Source organism: Stegostoma tigrinum, chromosome 3 (assembly GCF_030684315.1).
Source record: "Stegostoma tigrinum isolate sSteTig4 chromosome 3, sSteTig4.hap1, whole genome shotgun sequence".
Taxonomy (NCBI): Eukaryota; Metazoa; Chordata; class Chondrichthyes; order Orectolobiformes; family Stegostomatidae; genus Stegostoma; species Stegostoma tigrinum.
Window position 1 is genome coordinate 108,714,992 of NC_081356.1, and position 24,557 is coordinate 108,739,548.

Genomic DNA, 24,557 nt, shown 5'->3' on the forward strand with positions numbered 1-24,557 from the left:
AAACTTCTACTTTGTCTTTTAATTCAGTCATGGGACACAGGCATCACTGACTAGGCCAGCATTTATTTCCATTGCCTCTTGCCTTAGAGAAGGCAGTGACAAGCTATTTTCAGACTACCAGATGCATGTGCTATAGGCACAGTTCCAGAGTGTTATGCAGTAACAATAAACGAATGACAACACAAGTTAGAATTAAGTTCGGTTTGGAGGGAAGTGTGTTTGTGTTTCAATGCAGCTATGGTCCTTATCCTTATTGCTATTACAGGTTAGAAGACGCTGTCAAGGGAGCTTTGAACACAGTTGTTGCAGGGTGTCTTGTAGATAGTACAGGTTGCTGTCATTGTGCATCAGCGATGTTAGGAGCGAAACATTAAAGGGGTTACATAGGTTGCTGATAAAACAAGCTGCTTTGTCCAGGGAGGTGACAAACTTCCTGAATAGCAATGTAATGTTGAGAACATGATTTGAATTCCACCAAGGCGGATGGTGAAACTTGAATTTAAAAAAATTCGATCAGAAACAAAGCCTGATGACCGTGTAAATATTGTCAATTATTGTCAAAAACCTATTCATTTCACTAATGTCCTTCATGGAGAAGATCTGACATTGCTCACCTGGTCCAGCCAACAATTCATCTCCAGCCACAGAACTGTGGTGGACTCAGCACTCCTCTGGGCAAGTAGGGACTGGCAATAAATGCTGGCTTAGCCACTGATGCCTATATCCCACAAACAAAAAGAACCACTCTCTTGTGTGTTATTAATGGTGGCCAGGCTTTCAAAAGAGAGATGATGAGTTACACCCTGTAAACACACTGACTACAAACAACAAGTCAGAGGCTGAGTATGTATATGGCTGGTTTCCTGTTCAGTAGCAATCCAAAGCATGTTGACAGTAGGGATTCAGTATTAGTAACAAGAGCAACTGTCAAAAGGGTGAAAGTTAGATTACTCTTGGAGATGATAATTACTTAGCACTGAGGGTAAAAGGTGGCAAGTAACTATTCATGCTATAAGTTGGAATACTGTCCAGGCCTTTCTGCACTTGGACATGGGTTTCAGAAAGAGGAACGGTGAATGGTGCTGAACATAGGCCATTCAATTAACATCCTTGCTTCTGACCTTGTGATATAGGTAAGCTTGTGGATGAAGCAGTTGGAAATTATTTAGTCTCTAACAACAGGTTGAGGAACGCCTGCAGTGACATCCTGGAGCTCAGGTGATTGAGCTTTAACCACAACCACTGTTTGGGTTAGGCATAACTCCAAGAGGAGCTTTTTCTCTTGATTCCCAGTGACAAAGGTTGCTAGGACTCGTTGATGTCTGAGGCAGTCAATTGTACTTTTCCACGAGCTCAGTCCTTTTGTCCATGTTTGGACCAAAAGCGTGATATTGACCTGGCAGAACAAACTGAGCATCAGTTAACTGGTTACTGGCACTTGATAGCAGAGTCAGTCAACAACCATCACTTTGTGAATGAGTGAATAAAAAAAAAATTGAAGGAGTCAGTATCGTAACTCACTGGAACAGCTTGGCTATGATATAGCTAACTCTAGGGCACAAGTCTTTAGTACCATCACTAGAATATGGTCAGGGCCCAATAGCCTTACTCTTCAATATCTTCACCTGTTCCTCCATCACATGGAATGAACTGAATTTGCTGAAGGCTGTGATATTGGGAACCTCTGCCAGAGGGCCCTCAAATTCCTCCAGTTAAAAACATCTACAAATGCTTCAGTCTTGTCTTTAGCATCAATATGCTAGCCTCCCCAATCATTGAGTGGGGATATTTGTGAGGGCTCCTCCTCTAGGGAGTTGCATAATTATGCAGTTGGGAATGGTGGTGGATAGGGTAGGCTTGCAAAGCATAAATTTTACCACTAGTTATGGGATTGTTGCTTACTGCTGGGCATACAAATAGCTTTGTGAAGCTACTACAGAAACTGACATCTCATTTTTAGGAATGCCTGCTGGTTTGCCTGCATTCTGCATTGAATTACGATTACCACTATTGTCAAGCCAAGTGATTAGAGTGGTAAATATGCCAGGCTTCAAGGTTACGAGTGTGTTAGAATTGTATTCTATTACTGCTGATGGCCATCAGCAGAGTTGCTAGATCAAAAGAAGGCACGTTTAAAGCAAAGGTGCGATTTTGCCTCAAGAAAAATGCAGTGGTCTTTCCTATAATTAAGATATTGAATTCAAAATATCCAATATCAAAGCCTTCACAGGGATTCACATTGACATAGCAAAAATATACATTTAGCATCCTTAAGAGTAACCAGTTTAATTATCAATTTGCAACATGTGATTTGGACCAATTACATTCTGCTGTACCCTCCTCCTCCTTTTTCTGCTTTAAGCTGCCTCAATTTAAATAAAAGCAAATTTCTATATCAGTTAGATCAAGATAGCTGTAAATAAATTATTAGCTAACATAAATGAAGATTCTCCCAAAACAGATACATTGGAAGTTAATTCTCCTCTAAAGGACTAGAGGACATTCAGTTCAACAGTCCATGAACATCAATTGAAGCCAATCTTTTGATAAATTGATCTTAAAACAGAAGATCTAAAACAATATCATTCAAGCATGAAGCCACAAATGCACTGAACAAAATCTGGCATTTGTTTAGATGATAAACTTATTTTCTACAATAAGTGAGGAAATGAGACAGAACTTATCAACTTTGGTGCAGATTGATGACAGATGAAGAAACACAAAAATAGTTGTAGCTGTCACTTCTTACCAGAGCTCAGTTCCCCATTTTGATATTTTCTACTCTGATCAACTGCAAGTTATCTATTTAAATCATGAGAAATTATTTAACCTCATTGGAGCCAGAATTTCAAAGGAGTGGCAGTGGCAATCTCAGACTGCCACGCCATTTTGTTTTTTAAAAATGAAGAAAAAGTGCACTCTACATTTTTGACAGCTGTTTCTGACCAGATCGCCCTCAGAAATGCAGAGCCACATTTCATTTGTGACAGCTCTCACAGCACTGAAGTTACAGCCAAAGGCAAATCATGTCCCCTTTACACAGCGGTCAGCTGTTGTATGCTGATACGTAAAGAGATCTAGAATTACAGACAGCCACTTTGACAGCTGCAGCCCAATGGTAACGAATGGGAGTTAACAGGTATGGTTGTGAAATAGGGTACCAGGCAAGAGGGAGGCAAGGTACAGTGCTAAGGATTGGGAAGCCAGTTAGAATGACAGGGTGGGTGGGGGTGGTACTGCAGTGTTGAGGATAGGGGAGGAGATCATTGGGCTGACAGCAATGGTGAGGTGCAAAAATCACTCACATTAAGTTTCCACTCAGTCTCAAAATAATCACGATACTACTGAAGCACCCTGTGGTTTCTTTTTTGAGCATGTCCCAACAGACAGAGATGACAAGGTGTGGAGCTGGATGAATACAGCAGGCCAAGCTGCATCAGAGGACCAGGAAGGCTGACGTTTCGGGCCTAGATCCTCCTTCAGAATTTTCCGAAGGGTCTAGGCCTGAAACGTTAGCTTTCCTGCTCATCTGATGTTGCTTGGCCTGCTGTGTTCATCCAGCTCTACACCTTGTTATCGCAGATTCTCCAGCATCTGCAGTTCCTACTACCCTCAACAAAACACTGATTTTTTGAACACAGTGTACATGGAGATAAAGTTTAAAACCTGTCCAAGGTATAAGCCTTGGTTTGGTTCACAACTGCAAGATTTACAGAACAAAATCAGTAACCAATCAAGTCTAAATATTTTTGTGGCTTCAAGCATGCTTTTATTCTGAATACCATTAAAATAAATACCATATTTTAAAAATACCACTATTTATTACCATGAAAAGTGCAGCGTTCAGATGAGGTACCGAGAGAAACCCTATGTACTACAATGTAGTGATAAGCATTCTTAGAACAAACATCAATTTAAAAACAACTCCATACTAAACGATGTATGAGGTGGAAACCCTTCCTTTTGCTCAATTGAATCAACTTGAATTAGCATCAGCTAAACCCTCCTCAACTAAGTTTATCGCAGTTGCACAACTTTAAATTTTCTTTCAAATTAAGTCTCCAATTTCATGAGCTTACAAATGCATTCTGTGGAATGCCTTCTAAAATTATAGATAATAATGAAGATATTATATAGATTATCATTCTAGTCCACCAATTTAACTTATCCAGTCAATAGAAAAGTCATTAGTACTGTGAAATGCAATCTAGTGTTTGGAGGTCCATGCAGAATACTCCTGGCCTCTCCATTCTTTATGCAAATTAACATTCTTCAAAATGTTCCGATAACCCTTCCTTTCCACTAAGGAAACCAGGCTAATCAGTTTATAATGACTGGATTCAATGTTATCAAATTAAGAAAAATGAAATTAAATTTAGAAGATAAAACTTGGAATCGGCTTAATGATTATGGTCTCCAATTATTTGTATAATTATAAAATAACTTCAGACTAACTGCTCCCTGTCCTCTTACATCCCTCCTAAAACTTCCCAAGTGCTGTCAGTTTAACTTTACTCCATGCTGGAGTGATCCATTAGAAAATGTGAAAATTCTGCTAAGTTTTAATCATAGGAATGTAACTCCGAACCTTCAAATGAAAGGTGGCACCAAGTATAATGAAAAACAAACTGAGTCATAACACATTTAAAGTCTCACTGAAGGTGATTTTTGACAAGGTCCAGGTGTAGGACAAAAAAAACCCCTAAATTTTGTCTTCCACAGCACTAGTGTTAAATCTGCAATGGATGTGACTTTTTCTAAAATAGTAAACACTTGGTCATCATTACTATTCTTTTAAATAGAAGTCCAATATTGAATGATGCACAAATTAATATAGAGCAGTCATTGTTAGAGATATTTTGCTATTGAGCTAACCAATCCCAAGTTATCTAGTGAAGTAATGCAAAAGTTATAGTGATGCCAGTATTGTCAGCACTGTTATAATTACAGTACAGGGACAATTTTTTAGCCTGAAGACTGGGAGGAGCCTCTAAATATTTGAAAATAGAGGACATTAGCATTTGCCTTCAGCATCAATTTTGGAAGTGTCCAAGCACTGACCTTCTACGGTCTAACCCATGATCCTTGGAGACAGGTGAAAGCCCAGCTAAGAATTGAACCCAGAGTTGAGCCATCTTTGCATGATTAGTAGTAATCTTCAATTTTGTCATCACAGGCCACCACAGGTTTTTCAGTGCCCAATATTTCAGAACTGAACATTCAGCTCAATTTCAGACAGGCCACTAGTTTTGCTTTTATCCTCGTGTCAGTTCTTTTCTCTCCCTTCCTCCCCCTCCCTGACTTCCAAAACCGTAGAGACGAATCACATTCGTCTGCTTTGTGCACACTGGCAGTTTGCCAACTTCGTTAAAGGCCTAACCACAGAAATGATTTGCTTTTTTGTTGGAGCCGTTGGACAACAGCACATCCTACGACCCAACTGTCAAACAGGTGCTTCATTTTAACACTGACAAGTGCCTCCCAGAGCTAGTCACATCTCTTTTTTGCCTTTGAAAATAAATTGAGAGGTCCAGTACCACGACAAGTAAATTTTAAAAAAAGTGCTTAGCAGAGTAGTTAAACCTCCTGCACATATTATAAACAGAGGCAGTACAAACATTTCTGATTGCTCACTGATGTAGTTCAAGTATTTTGACAAACCCAAATTCAGCTTCAAGTATGGGAATAAACTTGTGCCAATTGAAGTGGATTTAAAGTCAATTATACAGCCTCTTAAATTGTCAGTGCATAGTGTGTATGGGGATAAATAAGTTACAGCCTAAAAAGCAATTAGAGGGGTCATGATTGATCAACAAGGTGGGAATTAAGAAATACATAACAGAGCATGACAGGTTTAAGAGCACTGAAGTGGGTGATCAAAAAAGTAACAGTGAGAGCATGGTGTCATGAATGCAGGTGTTCACAGACTTTGTCCAGAAGCAGCACAAATTCTACTGGCTACAAATAGCAGCAAGAAACTTGACTGTCTAGAGGGGATTTTTTTTCCCCATTTGCACATAAATCTTCATTACCATAGTTAGGGTATATTTTCTTGTTCCTTTGATTGGGTGTTGGAATCACAGTGTAATGCTTAGGACAGCTAACATCTTTTTCCAGAAGCAAATTACTTGTCCAGAATAAACTCACTAATAAAATTATGTCCATGCCCCAATGCAAAACAAGAGGAAAAACTTCAGGCCACACTGCAGGTTTGTAAATTTTTATTGAAACAGTGCAGAAAGACAGACAATCTCTTCAGAAATTACAGTGAACATCTCATCTGTTGTTTTTCAAGACTTAACTGATTGAAGATCAAGTCTCACATTCTAAAGCTCCTATCACTGAAGGAGGCTTTTTTCTTCTGTACAAAATAGATCCAAATCCAAAGATCATATTAGTTCCCTGTTATGGCCTAAGAAAATAGCTTCAAAGCTTTCTTTCAGAAATCACTAATGTCTTTGTTCTTTGTCAAAATAAAGTATTTTAGCTTTTCTTCTTGGGCCAGAAGCCGCAGAAGCGAATGCTCAGCTGAAAAGGTCACACCAGCTATAAGCCTTGCAGAAAACTAAATTACTCACTCAAATAGACTTATTAAAATCCTCTCATTTCCTAAACGAACATTTTAGAAACCAAATTTAATTAAACATGTTATTCAACAAAATGAACATTTTAACTGTTCTTATTGTGGACTAGATTACATTATTTTCAACATACAATAAGTATTTAACATCATAACTTGCAAAAGTACTTGATGACTTCAATTTTACACTTCTATATCAAAGGCATCTTAAACACATCGCGTGAAGTTCAATCTATCTTGGTTCCAAAATCAATTATTTTTGTTTTAATATCTTGACTGCCCAGTGCTTCATTTTATTGGTAACGGCAAAGGGAAACATCATTGTCCATGAGCAAGTACTTCGGAAAACATCCATTGCAGTTTAAGCGAACCGGAACCCAGCAGAACAGTAGAATCATTTTGCTTGTATTCAGTAGTCAGTTGTGCAATTGACTAAATGAATTTTTTTCCTTGTTTCATATGAAGAATCGACTTTGAACCCGTTCTGCCAGAGGAACACAAGGCTACCTTGTGTAATGTGCTAAATGAAACAAACGTGGTCATATTCCATGTAGAAGTGAAGTGTGCTTTTGTTGTATCAGTCACGGTGCTTTCTTTCCGCATCCATGAGAGTCTTCACTCAGAAAAAGTATGGTCTACGTTGTGACACTGGCTTGGTGTTTTATATCCAGCAATATTCACATCATATTAGAAATTCTGTTCTTGTAACTAGTTTTGGACTGCAGTTGTAAGCAAACCCATTTGGGTCTGACTGTTGTAGTACTTACAATGCAGCAAAGGCTTTGTACGCCTCATATGTTGTGTTTTAAAACAACAAATATTTTAGTGAAGTTTATTAAAGAAGTTCAGAAAAGGGTGCAATTTCTTTCACACAATACAGTTGTTATTGCTGCATACAATCAGAATTCAGATAATTTGTTATCCACTTCTGTTAACAACTTTGAACTCTTCAGTGTTGAAGTCTATCACCAGTTTCCACACTCAATTTTGAGCATTTCTAATCTCAACCTTCAAGCAACTCAAGGTTGGATAAATTACCAAGAACTCCAATGCAAGTAAATACAAACCCGCTCTAGGTGAAGTGGCCGTTTACTGCAAGCAAAATATCTTGTCCAACACAGAATGGGGAGAAACTAAATCCAGCTACAACAGAAGCTTCAAACAACAGGACACTCAGAATATGGAGCTACAAATTATTGAAAATTACTTTGGTTTTAAATGTTAACAGTCCTGCACAAATTTAACATAATTTCACATAAATTTGCCAGACTGAATTATCAAACTTCAAGTCTGTTTTAAACATTTTCGGATAAATATTCTGCCCTTTCAAAAATATGCTAGCTAACTTTTTGTGCAAGTATAGAAGCTACCATATAGCTTTCAGCAGACATGCTGAATAGCTTTGGATCAACATCTCTTGAAGTTTGAGTTATTCGAGTATTAACAGCTTTAATAAGTTACACAATACAAATTAGATTTCAAGATTCTAAACCAAGATCATTAAAATTTTCCTTTTTATGAAACCATCGACAGTTGCCATGTTGCTCTTTGTTTTATACATGATCATTGGAAAATGTACTTTACATTTGCTAGTTTAGTCTACTTTGGTCCAGGATACAGGGCAGGAAATGGAATGTACACAATTTCAGACAACATAAAGCAGAATCTACCTATAGGGTTATTTATTGAAAGAAATACTTCATATTAGCACCATCTGCGTTGGCAATATGTGGTGTGGTGAGGGATGTTTGACAATCAGATTGGTGACCCTTCAAATTGCTTTTCCATTGAAGGTTCTTAAATCTTTAATAGAAAAAAATCCCATTTATTTTGATTATACTTTTATAATGCTTCCAGTAGTAGATTCGAGACTAGATGTTGTCCAAAGTAACATAACAGGCTTGGGTTGACAGCCTCTCGGGCTGTACAGATGGGGTAATGAACAAGGTTCACTTGCTTTTAAGTGAAAAATGCTTTCTTTACAACTCAATGCAGAGCATATATGAGCAAATGGAAGAACATCGATCAGGGAAATTTTTATTTTTAGTTGCAATAAGGATTCGTTCCATTTTGGAAACAAAAGCACCCTTAAAAGAAAGTACAAGTGAAAGTTGCTATAACGAAACAAGCCACAAGAGGACTGAGACACACCTTTATGGAGTTGCATTTCAAGTAATCTATTGCTAGTTGGCACTGAGCAAAAGGATAGAGAAAAATGGTTCAATTGCAATAAGCATCACAACCCAAAATTACAGAAACTAATATTACTCAAAGAGAATGAAAAGCGTAAGGTCTCACAGTAAGTCAGATTCAAAAGAAGGTTAAAAGTTCTTCTGAATTTAACATAGAATTCTGGAACCTGAGGATGGGCCCCGAGTGCTCCTGAATGTTTTTGTGCTATGAATTGCCTGTATTAGTGTTTAACCATCTTCAACTTATAGGCTGCTCTGATTTAACAATAGTTCCATTGGTGTCCAGTGTGCAAAAGACTTGAGAATTTTGGAATATTTACTGGAAACTGAAATTTCAAACTGTCAACCTTATTCAAAAATTCCAAGCCATTAGTACATGCTCTGCCACAAAAGAAATGCCTCATTTCACAGTCACTCACCAGAGCACCTACTACCCTACAGAAAACACAATTGCCTACTCCCAAGTCTGACAAGCATTAGCACCTACTCATGAACAAGGATAAAATGGAGTATCCTAAAACAGCTCCTTGAATGTTGCAAGAACTCAGGAGGCCTAACATTTCAAAATGAATATTCTTGGTCTGCTGGATCCAAAGCATCGGATACAAAAAAAAAGAGAGACAGGTCAAAAATCTACAATTGTGGATTATAAAACAGATGAATGTGCCAAGTTGTGATTCTGCCCACTGCTGCTCCTTCTGCTTCAGTTTGCAAATTCAGACTAACTTACATCACCCTGACAAAATTGCAGCAACTGAAAGGGCAAGAGCTGCCCCTTAGCAAATTATTAAACTTTCTAAGCAATGGATATGTTATTCAATTACCAAAGTAAGTTCACTTTTGCAAAAAGTGCTTCACCCAACTCAATAGATGGCTGTTTATTGAAGAATGGTGTTTGTCATTTAAATCAGGATAAACTTTCTACTCAAGTGTTGCCAATCGACATGCCACCAGAGTTCTTTTGATCCTGAAAACACCATCTTCATAGAATATCACTTCATCATTAACAGAAGGCACTATTTATGGTCTAGAAATTTATATTGAGCAATAAAAAAACCTACAGTCCGGATTGTGCACTCTGACTGTAAAGTTCAAATACAGTAGATGGTAGAAGTCAGGATCTACAGGGATGTAACACATGAATGACCAAGAAATCTGAATGGTGGGGGATCAACTGAAACACTAACCTGTAGTTGCTGTGACAGGGTGTCCCTCTGTGTTTCCAGTTCCTTAGCCCCTACAATATCCTTCTTCAGTCGCTCAATTTCCTAAAAAAAAAGTCAACACTAGTGACCATACCGAACACAGTTAAACCAAGTCAAGATGCTACTAGAGATAATGGGAATTGCAGACGCTGGAGAATCCAAGATAATACAGTGTGAAGCTGGATGAACACAGCAGGCCAAGCAGCATCTCAGGAGCACAAAAGCTGACGTTTCCGGCCTAGACCCTTCATCAAGATGCTACTACTTGCACCACAATTCATTTTTCTTCCACAATGCTTGCAAGAGTAAAAATACTCAAATTTGATCGCCAATGGTAGAAATTAAACAGAATCAAAATTGCAGCAAACAAAAAACCTTGGCAAATCATGCTACTCTTTTGGAGCACAGATTCAGACATTGCATGCAAATGGTATTGAACTCATTATTTTGTTGATACATGCATGCTTTGAACTTCAATGCTGTCCCAATTCCACTTCCTGATTTGGGTGCAATTTTGGGCTGCACAATGGCATTGTAAATAGGAAGAGCTGCAATGCCTTCCTTCAGAATAAGCAGTCTATATTTTGCTTCGGTGGGTCAGATGGATATTGAATGTCATATGGTCTTCTTCAGGGAAGAAAGAATTCCTCCAATGTCATGGTAAACATTTTTTCTGTAATGAGTTTTGGAATTAGAATCAACAAGGCCCAGCTGTTTGCAAAATGGCTGCGTTCATTTCTAGTACAGTGAGCATATTTCAAGTAAATGCTGAAATACATAGTACAGTAGGATTGGAGATGCTTAATTTGTTATAGAAATTTAGCCATCTATTGTTCCATGGAGTATATGCTTTGTAGCAGAACTGTAATTTTACACTTGTAGATTTAAACAGCTTTTGCAAATGTTATTAGAACTGGTTTCACACCTGCTCAGTCAAATAAGCAAATTTGTCTTTTCCCTCATCTTTATTTTTTTAAAAATTGGACCGTGGAACTAAATTGGATTAGGCCATCAACCTCTATTGAAATACACCACATTCATGGAGAAATGACTGCAGTGGTTTGGCACTGTCTTCTGCAGTATGGCTGACCAAGAGACCCTCACTCTAATATGCCTCATGGCAAGTGATTAAGACTTACAGGTTGATAATTAATCTGTTTGGCCAAAATATGCCAACAAGTCCAGCACGAGACTAAGAACCCTGAGCTTCTAGCACAGAGGTAAGGGCACTACCACTTTGATAAAATCTCTGGGACATGAAAGTAATGAATAAATTGTTTACATTTATTCTTAATGTAATTTTATTTTTCTCAAATGAGCAGTGAGGGGGGGAATCCAATTCGCAAGCCATCATTGAGAAATGCAATGTAGAATAAGGTTCTAAATATCTGAACATTCCATTTATGGTTCTTTGAAGAATTTATAGTTATATCAGAAAATTAGGGATCGCTTGGCATAAGACAACAGAATGTAGGAAGAAAATTTCAAAAGCATCAAAAACAGTGTTAATAATATTACCAGAATGTTTTTTTAAGAAGGCAAGGCAAGACGTGTCTCTTTGGACAGGATAATCTTGGGTCAGACACTTCCATCAACAGTTACAGCAATGCTATGAACCGCTCCTCCCCAGTCAAAAAAAATCAATAGAGACCACAAATTTACTAAATTAATACTGTTTTGATCAGCACTGCTGCCTTGACTTCCACAGAATAGTGCTGGTGGATTGCAGGATTATACTAATGTAGTCAGAGTCCATGTTTTAAAATCATTCAGCAATTTGCCACTATCAAGTATAAACAGTCATCATATTGGCATCTTGATATCAAATTTTCGCAAGTAAAGTCATCAGTTTTCTCACTAAACTTTATATATCTTTAGTAAATAATGCCAACTTGACTGTAGAATTCCAAAAACAAAACATACAGGGCAGCATTTTATACATATAAAAATCCAGATCCCTGTGCATACGTTGCAGGAAAGATATTGAGACTATCAGAAATAACACTGATGGATAAGTGTGATTAGGGCTAGCTGCTTGTGGTGCATACACACCAAAATGGACTTGGTGGAACAGAAATTACAAACGGAAATGGAATGAATTCCTTCTAATGGGTTACTGAATCAAAACAAAAAAACAGCAAATTTCCCACACCACACATTACTGATACACGTTAAGTGAAAACTGAATGCCAAATTTAATGTTAGGTGTAAACAGTATTTAAATGCTTTGAACTGTGTTGACAATAACTTGCACTTTAAAGTTACGCAACATGTATATTTACAAGCATATTTGCTTTCTATTTGTTCAACAGTTTTTAAATCATAAGCTTCATGCACACTTTTTGAATTTGTTGTGCTTGTAAAATACTCCAAATAGTCATGACAAGTCATTGGTTCAACATGACAGAACACCATATGACCATACATTTAACTGATCAAGAACCCCTAGCTTTTTGTTTTAAATTTGGATTGAAATTATAATCTTGGACACGTTCCTGATGTTGCAATCAGTGTCAATACAGGATGGGTAGAACATGATGAATTAAGACTCTCACCTCCTCTTTGTCCTTCATTTGTGCCTCTAGTTCTTCTATTTTCCTATTCAGCTCAGTTTTGTGTGTCTTAAGCACATTTGCCTGCCCACTCAGGCATTCAAGTTCAGAAACCTGAACGTAGAAAAAAACATCAAAATCAGAAAGCATAGTTTTGCCTGATAATAAAATGTGAGGCTGGATGAACACAGCAGGCCAAGCAGCATCTCAGGAGCACAAAAGCTGACGTTTTGGGCCTAGACCCTTCATCAGAGAGGGGGATGGGGAGAGGGAACTGGAATAAGTAGGGAGAGAGGGGGAGGCGGACCAAAGGTGGAGAGTAAAGACGATAGGTGGAGAGAGTATAGGTGGGGAGGTAGGGAGGGGATAGGTCAGTCCAGGGAAGACGGACAGGTCAAGGAGGTGGGATGAGGTTAGTAGGTAGCTGGGGGTGCGGCTTGGGGTGGGAGGAAGGGATGGGTGAGAGGAAGAACCGGTTAGGGAGGCAGAGACAGGTTGGACTGGTTTTGGGATGCAGTGGGTTGGGGGGGGGGGGGGGGGGGGGGAGAGCTGGGCTGGTTGTGTGGCGCAGTGGGGGGAGGGGACGAACTGGGCTGGTTTAGGGATGCAGTAGGGGAAGGGGAGATTTTGAAACTGGTGAAGTCCACATTGATACCATTAGGCTGCAGGGTTCCCAGGCGGAATATGAGTTGCTGTTCCTGCAACCTTCGGGTGGCATCATTGTGGCAGTGCAGGAGGCCCATGATGGACATGTCATCTAGAGAATGGGAGGGGGAGTGGAAATGGTTTGCGACTGGGAGGTGCAGTTGTTTGTTGTGAACTGAGCGGAGGTGTTCTGCAAAGCGGTCCCCAAGCCTCCGCTTGGTTTCCCCAATGTAGAGGAAGCCGCACCGGGTACAGTGGATGCAGTATACCACATTAAGCAGAGGTTCACCTGCACATCTGCCAATGTGGAATGTCATCTTGGGGCCTGGGATGGGGGTGAGGGAGGAGGTGTGGGGACAAGTGTAGCATTTCCTGCGGTTGCAGGGGAAGGTGCCGGGTGTGGTGGGGTTGGAGGGCAGTGTGGAGCGAACAAGGGAGTCACGGAGAGAGTGGTCTCTCCGGAAAGCAGACAGGGGAGGGGATGGAAAAATGTCTTGGGTGGTGGGGTCGGATTGTAAATGGCGGAAGTGTCGGAGGATAATTAGTTTTGCCTGATGGAAATTAGTTATTCCAAACAGGTCTTCAATTTTAAGATATGAAATTCCAATAGCTTGAAAAAAATCACTATTCCCATTCTTTAATTTTGTATGATAAATTGGTAAAATGGGCAGTGATGTTGTGAAGAGATGTTAAATCAAGTTATTACTAAATAGTGAAAATAACTTGAGACAAAGATTTACAAATGCTTGAGTTCAACTTCATTTTCTTTAATATTACGCCTTGTGCAAGAACACTATTTCATCTAACTACTTTGTTTTTCTATTTAAATGCTATTCTAGTTAACTAGGACTGTGCAACTATAAGAACAGAAAGTGGTTAAGTGAGTTCTCATTCATTACTTTAGAAAAACCTTTAAAACACAAGGGGGCAGACCAAAACCAAATTGAAAACCAGACCAATTCAAGCTTCATTTCTTGTTCCTTTCATCTTTCTTAGCCCAGAAACTAGTCATTAGGAAGAGTTTGATCCAAAGTGACATTAATCATATAATTTAAATACTTGTGCTATCTACACACTATGAGATTAGCTGGTGCAAATTCAAAGCTTTGCTAATGGAAACATGAGCAGGAATTAATAGCAAAGCTAAGCTTGTTTCAGAGATGGTAGAAACTGCGGATGCTGGAGAATCTTGAGGAAACCAGGTGCAGAACTGGATGAACACAGACCAAGCAGCATCAGAGGAGCAGAAAAGCTGACGTTTTAGGCCTAAACACTACTTCAGAAAATCTGAAGGGGTTCTAGGTCTGAAACGTCAGCTTTCCTGCTCCTCTGATGCTGCTTGGCCTGCTGTGTACATCCAGCTCTGCACCTTGATATCTCTTAGCAAAACTAAGCTCTTCAGCTTATGGCATGAAGTGATCATTACACTTTAAAACACTAGAGGAATATCACTTATTTATAGTATGATGTGTTCAATACAGTTGACAAATCAATCCCCCTGATACAGGCTTGCTACCTCAGATGTTACAATGGTCAAAAGTGTATTAAGTTCCTCATTCTTTCAGAACTTCTGACTCCGATCTGGCCATAAAAGTTTGTGTAATTCTTATGCCCAGTACTATTAAATTTTTATGATCATCTTTGCGATAAGTAATTGAAGTTCTGTTAATATTTGTTTAAAATATTTAAACATAGATATAGGCATTGTTGGCCAGACATGTTTTCAATTTAGTTAGTCTGCCCATCCATAATTACTCAGGACAGTTTAGTCTGGTGGGTCTGAAGTTGAAAGTCAGCAAACAAGACTGCAAGGAGGGCAGTTTCCTGCCCCAGAAAAGATAGCGAACTAGATGGGCTTTTCATCGAAAACAGTTCCAGTCACTTGTAGCCCCTTAGCTCCAGATTTTTACTGAAATCAAGTTAGATAATCTGCAAACGGCAGAATTAGAACCCGAGTCCCCACATTTGGGTCTCTGAACCAATGACCCACACTTCTGCATGGCTGTGTCTTAACATTCCAGTCTAAACGCAAGATCAATAATGATTCTATTTCTACATAACTTATGCTAGCTTTTAAAGTTATGCTTACAGCTTACTTTTGGTTCAGCAACAAAAAAATCCACACAAGTACAAAACATTTTGTCCCCAGCTGCCAGCTACAGGGGCCAAATGTGCATTTGAATAAGGGGCTAGCCAAATATTCCAGTAATTTTAGTGAGCAAAGTTATAATGAACGTGAGTGCATACTTCACATTTGAGATGGTGGATTGATGGCTACCTTTGAAATACAAAATACAAAACACAGCCAAATCAACATTTTTATAATAACATTACACATATTAATATAACACTATAGCTTCACAACAGCAATAAAAAGACATCTTCAAACAATAGACCAGAGCTCAGGAAAGTTCTTTCCCCCCTAACTGAAAACTTGACAAATAGGACATTACCTATGGAACAACGCTGCTGTGGAATAGTTACCTTTTTCTATCTTGCACATCCATTCAAGTCAACCTTTTCAAAAATATGTGCACTAATGTTAAATTTTCACTTTCAGCAAGTGTTTGGACATAATCTCCCACTTTCCTAGCTTAGGAAAGCAAGTTATAATTATGTATTGTATTTTCCAGTAGACGGCTCTGTACTCTTCCAAGGACCAGCTTATCATTAGAGATAGTGTGTTGACAGCAGTACAAGATATCTAATTTGCTACCTAACCTTATAGAATTTCTTTTTTTAAAAACGAGAAACATTACTGGAACAAGTCTGGATCTCAACTTTCCTTCTTTGTACGACTGCATGTCAAATCCTTATAATAGCATTGTTGCCCGGTAGCTTGGCATTACTGGAAGAAAAGCTATTTTTTTGGCCCAAATGTACAATATGTAGCTGCTGCTTGAATTTTTTTTAAATCAAGCACACTAGCTTTTCTATATGCTTCAATATCAACTGGAAGATTTATGTACGGGAGACATGATTTGCATGGTCCTTCCATCTAATTGCAATAAGTGATCAATTCTCCATTAATTATTTTAAAAATTGATTCTTAAAGCCTCAAGTGATATGAAATTGCACAATGGTGTCATCCTAATCTGAAACCTATTGAGTCATCATGTTGATGCCATGGTTTTCTCTAAAAGTAGACAGGGTCAGTGAGGATCTGCATTTGTTCTTTACAGTCTACAAATGTTAAGACAACAGTCAACAGCTGAAATGTGATTACAGAGACACAGAAACCCGAGCTGAGGAAGCATAAAGGCAAACAAATTCACTCTATGCTAGTAAGAGACATTGGGGCGACAGTGTGGCCTAGGAAGACAGAAAACAAATTGAGATCAATTGTCATGGCTGAAAATGCAAAAACTACAGACTACAGAGATGACACAATGTAGCACAGTTGAAATTGGTCAGGGTAGAAATGCTACAAGTAGTATGATAAAAGCACACATGCAGAATTGTGAACATTGTTCGGAATCAAATCACAACTTGACTATTGAGCTCGCACACAGGTTACAACTCCCATTCCTATCTCCTACAGGATAACTTGGCCATAAACTGTTGTCCAACTAATGACCCAGCAACAATGATCAACTGACTAGTCAATAGTCTACCAGGTGGAGGATCTGTTCAAATTACATATGGTGACAAAAAAAATTATGCAAGGTTCAATAGAAAGCAAAGTACACCAGTGATATTTATCTTAATTCAACAGGATCAGAAGAGTGACCACGAATGTGATACCACCCACCAGCATTGTGCTGAAAGACGGCCAAAGTTGGCAAAAGAATGCATTATTTTAAGCACTGACAGAATTTCACAGTCAGAGGGCTTGCATTACAAGAGACTAGAAATTCCAACCTCCTTTAGGGAAGATGGTTTAGAAAGGATACATTAGGAACTTTCGGACATTGATAATTGTACAGCCAAAACTCAGGCAATGGTGTGCTGGCCAGAGATGTCAAAAGAGATGAAAGATCTCATTTCACAGCGAAATCTGCAATCAAACAGATTGTCAAGTCTAGAAAATACACCTACCACCAAAAGCAGATCAGCATCTAAAACTCAAACATTTTAAAAAAAAGGAATACTGAAAACGCTGAACAGTAGAGCCAATTTGAATCCAATCAAGAATATTTCACTCAATCTTTAGACAACTAAAGGCAATGCCAGTGGCAGTAATTTTGTTGAGAAGCAACAATTTTTTCAGTGACACTGTCTGTAAAAGTTTACTTCACCGGTCAAACAACCATAATGGATATCTGAAGGCAGCCTAATTAACGATTCAAGGGAGATGAGCTGCATATAAATCATGGGAGCCAGACCAAGATCCACAGATTTTAAGATGTTCAAAAAGGAATTACTCAGTTTAGAACCCCAGCTGTGTTCCATGATTTACAATCTCAATATTAAGAGCTCCCTCAAATGTTATTGGACAACTACCCCAAGTTAGCAGATGAGCTCTTCTGGTAAGGAATTCCCCTGTTATGAGGATTATGGGTCCTCCAGATAAGATGATGAACCAACACTAACATCTTCAAAGAATTACAACCTATGCAAAAAGTTATCCAAGACAAAAGATTCTCCAGCAGACAATGATCCATAGATCTGAACAAGAGTCAACAATTCAAGGAGGAGACCTATTATTCTTCCAAATGCAAAAGAATACCTTCCGAGCAAAATGTGAATTATCCAGAACACCTACTTGTGGGAAGTCAGAGGCTTTGGGGACTTGGAGTGGTAAGCATAGTATTACCGCAATATAGATTACGTGTCATGGATCAACTACAGTGGGGGCACAAACTGACAAGAGATGCTATACAAGAATTGTTTTGAAGGGATTAGCGATCATGTTACATCAGCCCCACTCATTCTCGTGATGTCAGGAGTCTGTCAGTGGTCTACTCTCTAGCCTTTGAAGACATCTGTACCAGCTCATTAAGATTTAGTAATTATGCCTGATCAAATGTAGCTATCACGCAATAAATCTTCTAGTAAGAACAGTGCCACTTCAGTCCAGACTTTACAACAGTACAGTATCCTTTACAATTAATCACGTTAGACCTAAGACAAAGGAGGATTTGGTGGCAGTGAACCACCATAAACAATCCTTACCTAGTACCATGTACTGAAAAAAAAAGTGGAAAACCCACAAGTTGTCATCTGACAAAAGACCACACCTGCTCAAGCTTTTAGCTCCTGTCTTTGGCAGAAGTTGTAGCTATCAATTTTAGACAGCCCTCTGAAGAAATCTGGTCCAGGGAATGTTCCAAAAGAGCAGCAGCAAAGCACACATTGAGACGCTGAAGATAGCAACTGCTATTGAATCTTACTTTCAGACTGCAAATTGCAGTCTTATTCATTAAACCTTACAGTATGGGGCGGGGGTGGAGGTGGGTAAATCTTATATCAGTTTGAGAAGTATTACGAGTTGAAGTCGCAGACACGTTCGCCGAGCCGGTGGGTTTGATTGCAAATATTTCACCACCCTGCTAGGTAACACCGTCAGTGTGCCTCCAGCGAAGAGTCCGAGTCGTCTCGCTTGTTATTTACATGCCTCGGTTTGCTGGGGTGGTTAGTATTACTTCTGGTTCTAACAAGTGGGACAGAGCACCAATGCTTCACCAGAGGTGCACTGAGTATGTTACCTAGCAGGGTGGTGAAACATTTGCAACCAAAACCACTGGCTTGGCAAGCAAGTCTACAACCTCATCCACAACCCCTGCTACAAAGCTTCTTGAAAACTAAACATTTATTAGTCTTGCCTGTTTACAGATTAGCTGTATGTTTAGGGCACACAATCTTTAATCAAACCCCAAATCTATACATACAGCCTCAATGTAATAATAGAATGTCACAAGAGTAGAGGTAATAAGAACAGGAGTACACCATATCTGAAATTCAATGATCGCAGCTGATCTTGACTTTTAATGTCACTTTCCTGTTAGCTCTCTATATTCCTTAAGACACCAAAATGCTGTCTATCCCAGCCTTAAAATGGGTTCAAGCAGAGAAACACTACATCCTCTGGGGAAGAGTTTTTTCCAAAGACCGAAAATATTTGGAGCAAATTCATTGTTCCTTTTCTTGGTCTTAAATAACCAACCCCTACTCCAGAGACTGTGCCTTGCATTTTTCATTCCCTGATCAGCAGAAACAATCTTTCACTTTCAGTGTCTACTCCGTCAAGGACCTACAATATCTCAAGACATGAGATCACTTTTCATCCTTAAATTCCAGCTAATACAGATTCAATTTGCTCAAACTCTCACTACATTCCATTCTTCTCAGGAACTTTGTTTTTGTATTGAGATAGTATAGCAAAATTCAAGAATAAGTTCTTAAATGTGGAGACCTAAACAGCATGCAAAATTGTTCTCAAATGCCTGTACAACTACACCAAACTTACTGTACTCCAATCTTGCAATTAAATTCAAATTCAATGAAATAATCTAGTTACATTGCTAGGTAATAATGAAATTAAGAGGAACATAGTACATTTAAAATAACAGACACATCATGGCTATTAACGTAATCATACATAGATCTAGTGGACAGAAATCTTATGTAGTGTATCAATACATACTCGTTTGTGTAGTCGTTCTGCCTCATCCTGGTAAGCAGTAAGCTGCTGTTTCCACTGTTTCACATTGGCTGTAGATTCCAGTAGTGCTGCAGTAAGTTTAGCATTGTTGGTTTTTAAAGTTGCCAACTCAGACTCCCAATGCTTTCCAATTGTAGTACTAAATAAAAGCACAACTTATCATTAAGCTTTATGTAGGTAGTCATAAAAAAATGCCAATTTACATTAAAAGGCAGAGTCAAAGTCATGCAGCATGGAAACAGACTGTTCAGTCCAACCCGCTCCTGGCCCATATCTGTCCCATCTTAGGGACGAGAGGACTACCATCAACTCTTATCTGTACCTCTATTTTATAAACTTATATCAGGTCATCCCAACCTCCTAAGCTCTAGTGAGAACAGTCCCAAGCCTATCCATTATAACACAAGCCTTCCATACCCAGCAACATCCTGTTAAATTTCTTCTGAAACTACTTCAGCTTGATAACATCCTTCCTATAACTGGGTGACCAGAATGGACACCGCATCCCTGAAGAGGCCTCACCGATGCCCTGTACAACCTCAGCATAACATCTCAAATCCTATACAAAAAGGACTGAGCAATGAAGGCAAACATGCCAAATGCCCTTTTAAACCACCCTGTCTATGCGTGCTGCAAACTTTCAAAGAATTACGGACATGCACCCCGAGGTCCCTCTGTTCTATGACACTGCCTAAGGCTCTATCATTAATTTTGTAAGCCCTAACCTCATTTGTTGAGCCAAAATGAATACTTCACCTTTATCCAGATTGAACTCCATCTGCCATTTTTTAGCCCATTGATCTATCTGATCAAGATCCCTTTGTAATTTTAGAAAACCTTCTTCATTGTCTACAACGCAACCAATTTTGGTGTCATTGCAAGCTCTGTTGTAATGTGTAAAAAAAAGCAAAAAATACAGCAAATCTAATGTTAGAACATGTTCGATTTTCTCCCGTCCAATTGCCCATCAATCCCCAACCTTTCCTGAAGCAACTATCTAATGCCAATTAACCAACATGCCTTTCTGGTTGCAATGTTACGAAAGGTAAATTTTTTTCTTCAGTTCTTCCCTTCAAAGCCTCCTACCATGAAAACTTTCCACACTTCACAGCCTTTGAAATGTACTTCTGTCTGCACCTTCATATACCTTTTAAACATACTTGAATATGTTGGCTTGTGGCTACAGTCATTGTATACAAACTGTTCCACCATTGTATGTTCCTTCCCTCCACCTGACACATCACTGGTAGCTGTGCTTCAGCTGTTAACCTAATTTTCTGGAAATGCCTCCCTATGTCTTTCACATCTGAGGATAAAGTAGTGATGGGTTTTAAGGATTAACTTTGCATCATTTTGCCTTTACACATTAGGAATCAGCTGCATTGAAAAACCATGTGAAAATAACCCATTACAGTTGTTCTGAAATGAAAAGCATTTAAGAATCTTTTGCAGCTTCCTATACGATTAATCAGCTTCACAGCTTATAAAAGGACATGCATAAATTGTGTGTCAGAATAGCGATTAGCTTGCAAATACACCGTGGTCATTAGCATTTCAATTAGGTCAGGTCAGAAAAAGTGACTCCTGCCATCTGTGCCTGAATTCAATGTTGGTTTAAACTAAAATGATGCAAAACTAAAGTAGGTCAGTTTTAAAAAAGTCTACATGATTACTGATTAATGAGTGCAGATTATATGACTGGGAGCTGCATAAATAATCTCAAACACATTAAAGTTATTTCCAAATACAAAAACGTAACACATGTAAAAATATTTTCAATTGTTTTATCTTCAACTGCTGGAAGTTAACCACACCCTATAACCCTTTTATGCTTTGATCCCAAATGATTGTAATGGATATTGTTACAGCCACTCATCACTTGGGACAGTTAAATGTAGGGGACAAAAGAATGGAGGGGTGTTCATATTTTTGGAACCTCTCAGGCATGCAGGTAAATTCTTACTCTTTCAGAATGTCAGAAGCAGCAGTGGGACTGCAGGGTCAGGTCTCAAACTTAGCACTCCAAAATGTCCACGATGGAGGAAGATCTATTATATTCCTGAACTTTGATGTGCAAATAGTCAGCCTACACTGGGATGCCTTCATTGTAAACTAAAATACCTCCTTAAATATGGTGCAAAATATAGTCTAAAAATTAGAAGTGAAAGACGGTGAAACATGGATGCCAAAATTCTGATGTTGACAGAAAATAAAATTAAAAGTCTACATCTGAGGAAGAATGCACTTTGGCAGCAGAATAATGAGAACAGACTGATAAAGGACTGCAAACAGGAAATCAAACTGGTATTGGCTGGCAGCCTGCATTGAAGGCTGTGGTCCAGATTTCACACAACACACACGATGCATTGGCACACACTCCATTGCTGCTTTGTGAAGCAAAATCATTCCAACAAGTTCCATGCAGGTGCTGTAAACTAGGAAAGTTCTTAGCCCCACATAAGGAATTTTAAGATTACGAAGCAGCATATTCAAATGGTAGTTTTTGTGCTTTCCTTCTCCCCTTCTTTATATTTACTACCATTTATTTGTATAACAACTTTTGAATGGAAGCAAAGCAGTTGCAAGAGTGCAAGGAAATATGGGCTCATCCTAGTGTTCAAAATCTGCAAGGACACTGATACAGCAAATGAGGACAAACAACTTCCAAGGTAATAAGCAAAAGTAACAAAAGCAACAGGAGGGATTTTCTTTTCAAAGAAAACATATCATGACTTGGAATGCTGCCCTGGAAAAGGCATGTGGAATCAGCAACAAATACAGTTTACAATGGAGAATTGTATAAGTAATGAAAAGAAGGGTGCCTAGCTCAGGGAAAAGAGCTATGTAGTGGGCCTAATTAGATAGCTATTCTGAAGACTAAGTGCCAAAAAGCCCCCTATGTTATACCATTATGCTTCTAAAATATTTCCAGGCATGTTTGTTTGATTTTTAGTAGCAACTTGTTCTTGATTGACCTGCTTTTCCTGAATCGAACGAACGAATCATTTGATTAAATCCACATTCTTGGCTGAAGACATACTGGTTATTGAAACCAAACATATTTTCTGTGTGGTAGACATAGTATTCACACCCACAGTGCAACAAATTCAATAGAACATGTTCAGAGAGAACATTGAAACTAATTTCCTCCTGGATATTCAAAACACATTAGTCTAATAAGATACTTTATTTTCTCAAATGGTGTGGAGTACCAGTTTTGCTACATGTGACTATACCATCTACTCTAACAAGCTTTTGCAGAAAATTAATCCAAGTTAACCTGCGGCAGTAAGGAACAATTTGAGATGAGCTACTGTATCAGCCATAAAGCTAAATTTTAATACATGCTTGTTAAACTTCCAGGATTCATTAATTCAGGAAATTTGTAATGCTATTATTACGTAGTTTGACAAGATTGAAAGCAATAATATATTGAGACAGCTCTATTTCAAAAAGGCACGTAGTTCAGCTAATGTTAGCTCCTCTAACCAAATAAAAAGGAGTTCAAAGATTTTGGTCAATACAAGACTTAATACTGCTCCCATTTTTAGAAGCCTCCAAATATCTTTCTTACTCCAGAACAAGGCAAATGTAAATTTCAGCACATGGACAGCACAGTGGCTCAGTGGTTAACAATGCTGCCTCAGTGCGAGAGTCTTGGGTTCAATTTTACTCTTGGCAACTGCATTTAGTTTGCACATTTTCTGAACGCATTTCCTCTCTCAGACCAAAGACATGCAGGTTAGGTGGATTGTCCACGCAGGATTACAGATATAGGGTAGTTGGAGGGGGCTCTGGGTGGGATGCTGGAGGTGTGGACCCGATGAGTTGAATGGCCTGGGATTGGGATTGGAATTCACTGAAAAAGGAAGCTCAACTATAACTGGTGATCAGAGATAATGGGGATTGCAGATGCTAGAGAATCCAAGATAACAAAAAAAGTGTGAAGCTGGATGAACACAGCAGGCCAAGCAGCATCTCAGGAGCACAGAAGCTGACGTTTCAGACCTAGACCCTTCATCAGAGGGGAGCACAAAAGCTGAAGTTTCAGGCCTGGACCCTTCAGAGACCCTCTGAAACGTCAGCTTGTGCGCTCTTGAGATGCTGCTTGGCCTGCTTTGTTCATCCAGCTTCACACTTTGTTACCTCAACTATAACTGTATACTTTAAGTAGTTCCAATTCTTCTGAGCTTTCCTCCTACTCATCCCATGTCGAAATATATTACCTTACCAGTCATCAAGACTTCTACACCACACTAACTATGACACTTCACATTCTTTAATCCCCTTTTCCCTATAAGCATTAGATTTTGAAAACACAAGCCAGACAAAATTTTGATTTCTATTGTTTTAAAACAAAAGCACAATTTAAACCTAGGTTTAAAGGCCTTGATTGTGGATCCTGGCTCTGTGTCATGGAATCCCAACAGAAAATTTAAATTGCAGCAGAAAACAATTTTAGTAAGCAACGAGATTTTATTCATCACCTACTCCAATATAAGAGCAAAGCAAAACAGCAATCATGGGACTAACATTTTCACATTTCACGTACTTACCTGTGAGTGAAAGGCAAGGAAGACTGGTTAATTTCAGCTCGCGCATCAGAATCTTGGGTGATATCTTGAATAGACCTTTCATCATCTGTCCCATTGATGCTCTCAGGTGTCAGAGGTGACTGCAAGTCACCTCCTGCAGATTCCTGTAAAGCAAAAATTTGAAATCATTCTTAAAAAAAGAGAGACACTGTTTGGCTATAAACAGAAAACCACAATGCAAAGG

The 24,557-nt window shown here is 38.8% G+C and overlaps 1 protein-coding gene across 3 annotated transcripts in view; it reads right to left on the reverse strand.

Annotated features, from left to right (window-relative positions):
• The window catches only part of LOC125451215 (homer protein homolog 1-like), an 89,016-nt gene that overhangs the window by 14,604 nt on the left and 49,855 nt on the right, over positions 1-24,557 (reverse strand). For 2 of the 3 annotated variants that reach the window (XM_059644824.1, XM_048528085.2), the window contains 4 exons: positions 24,335-24,477; positions 19,761-19,917; positions 12,533-12,643; positions 9,960-10,040 (listed from right to left, as the gene is read on the reverse strand). In XM_059644824.1, the coding sequence (XP_059500807.1) occupies positions 9,960-10,040; positions 12,533-12,643; positions 19,761-19,917; positions 24,335-24,477 (492 nt within the window). Of the gene's footprint in view, positions 1-6,253; positions 7,101-9,959; positions 10,041-12,532; positions 12,644-19,760; positions 19,918-24,334; positions 24,478-24,557 lie in introns of those variants that run through there. The other variant, XM_048528086.2, reaches the window with a different exon arrangement.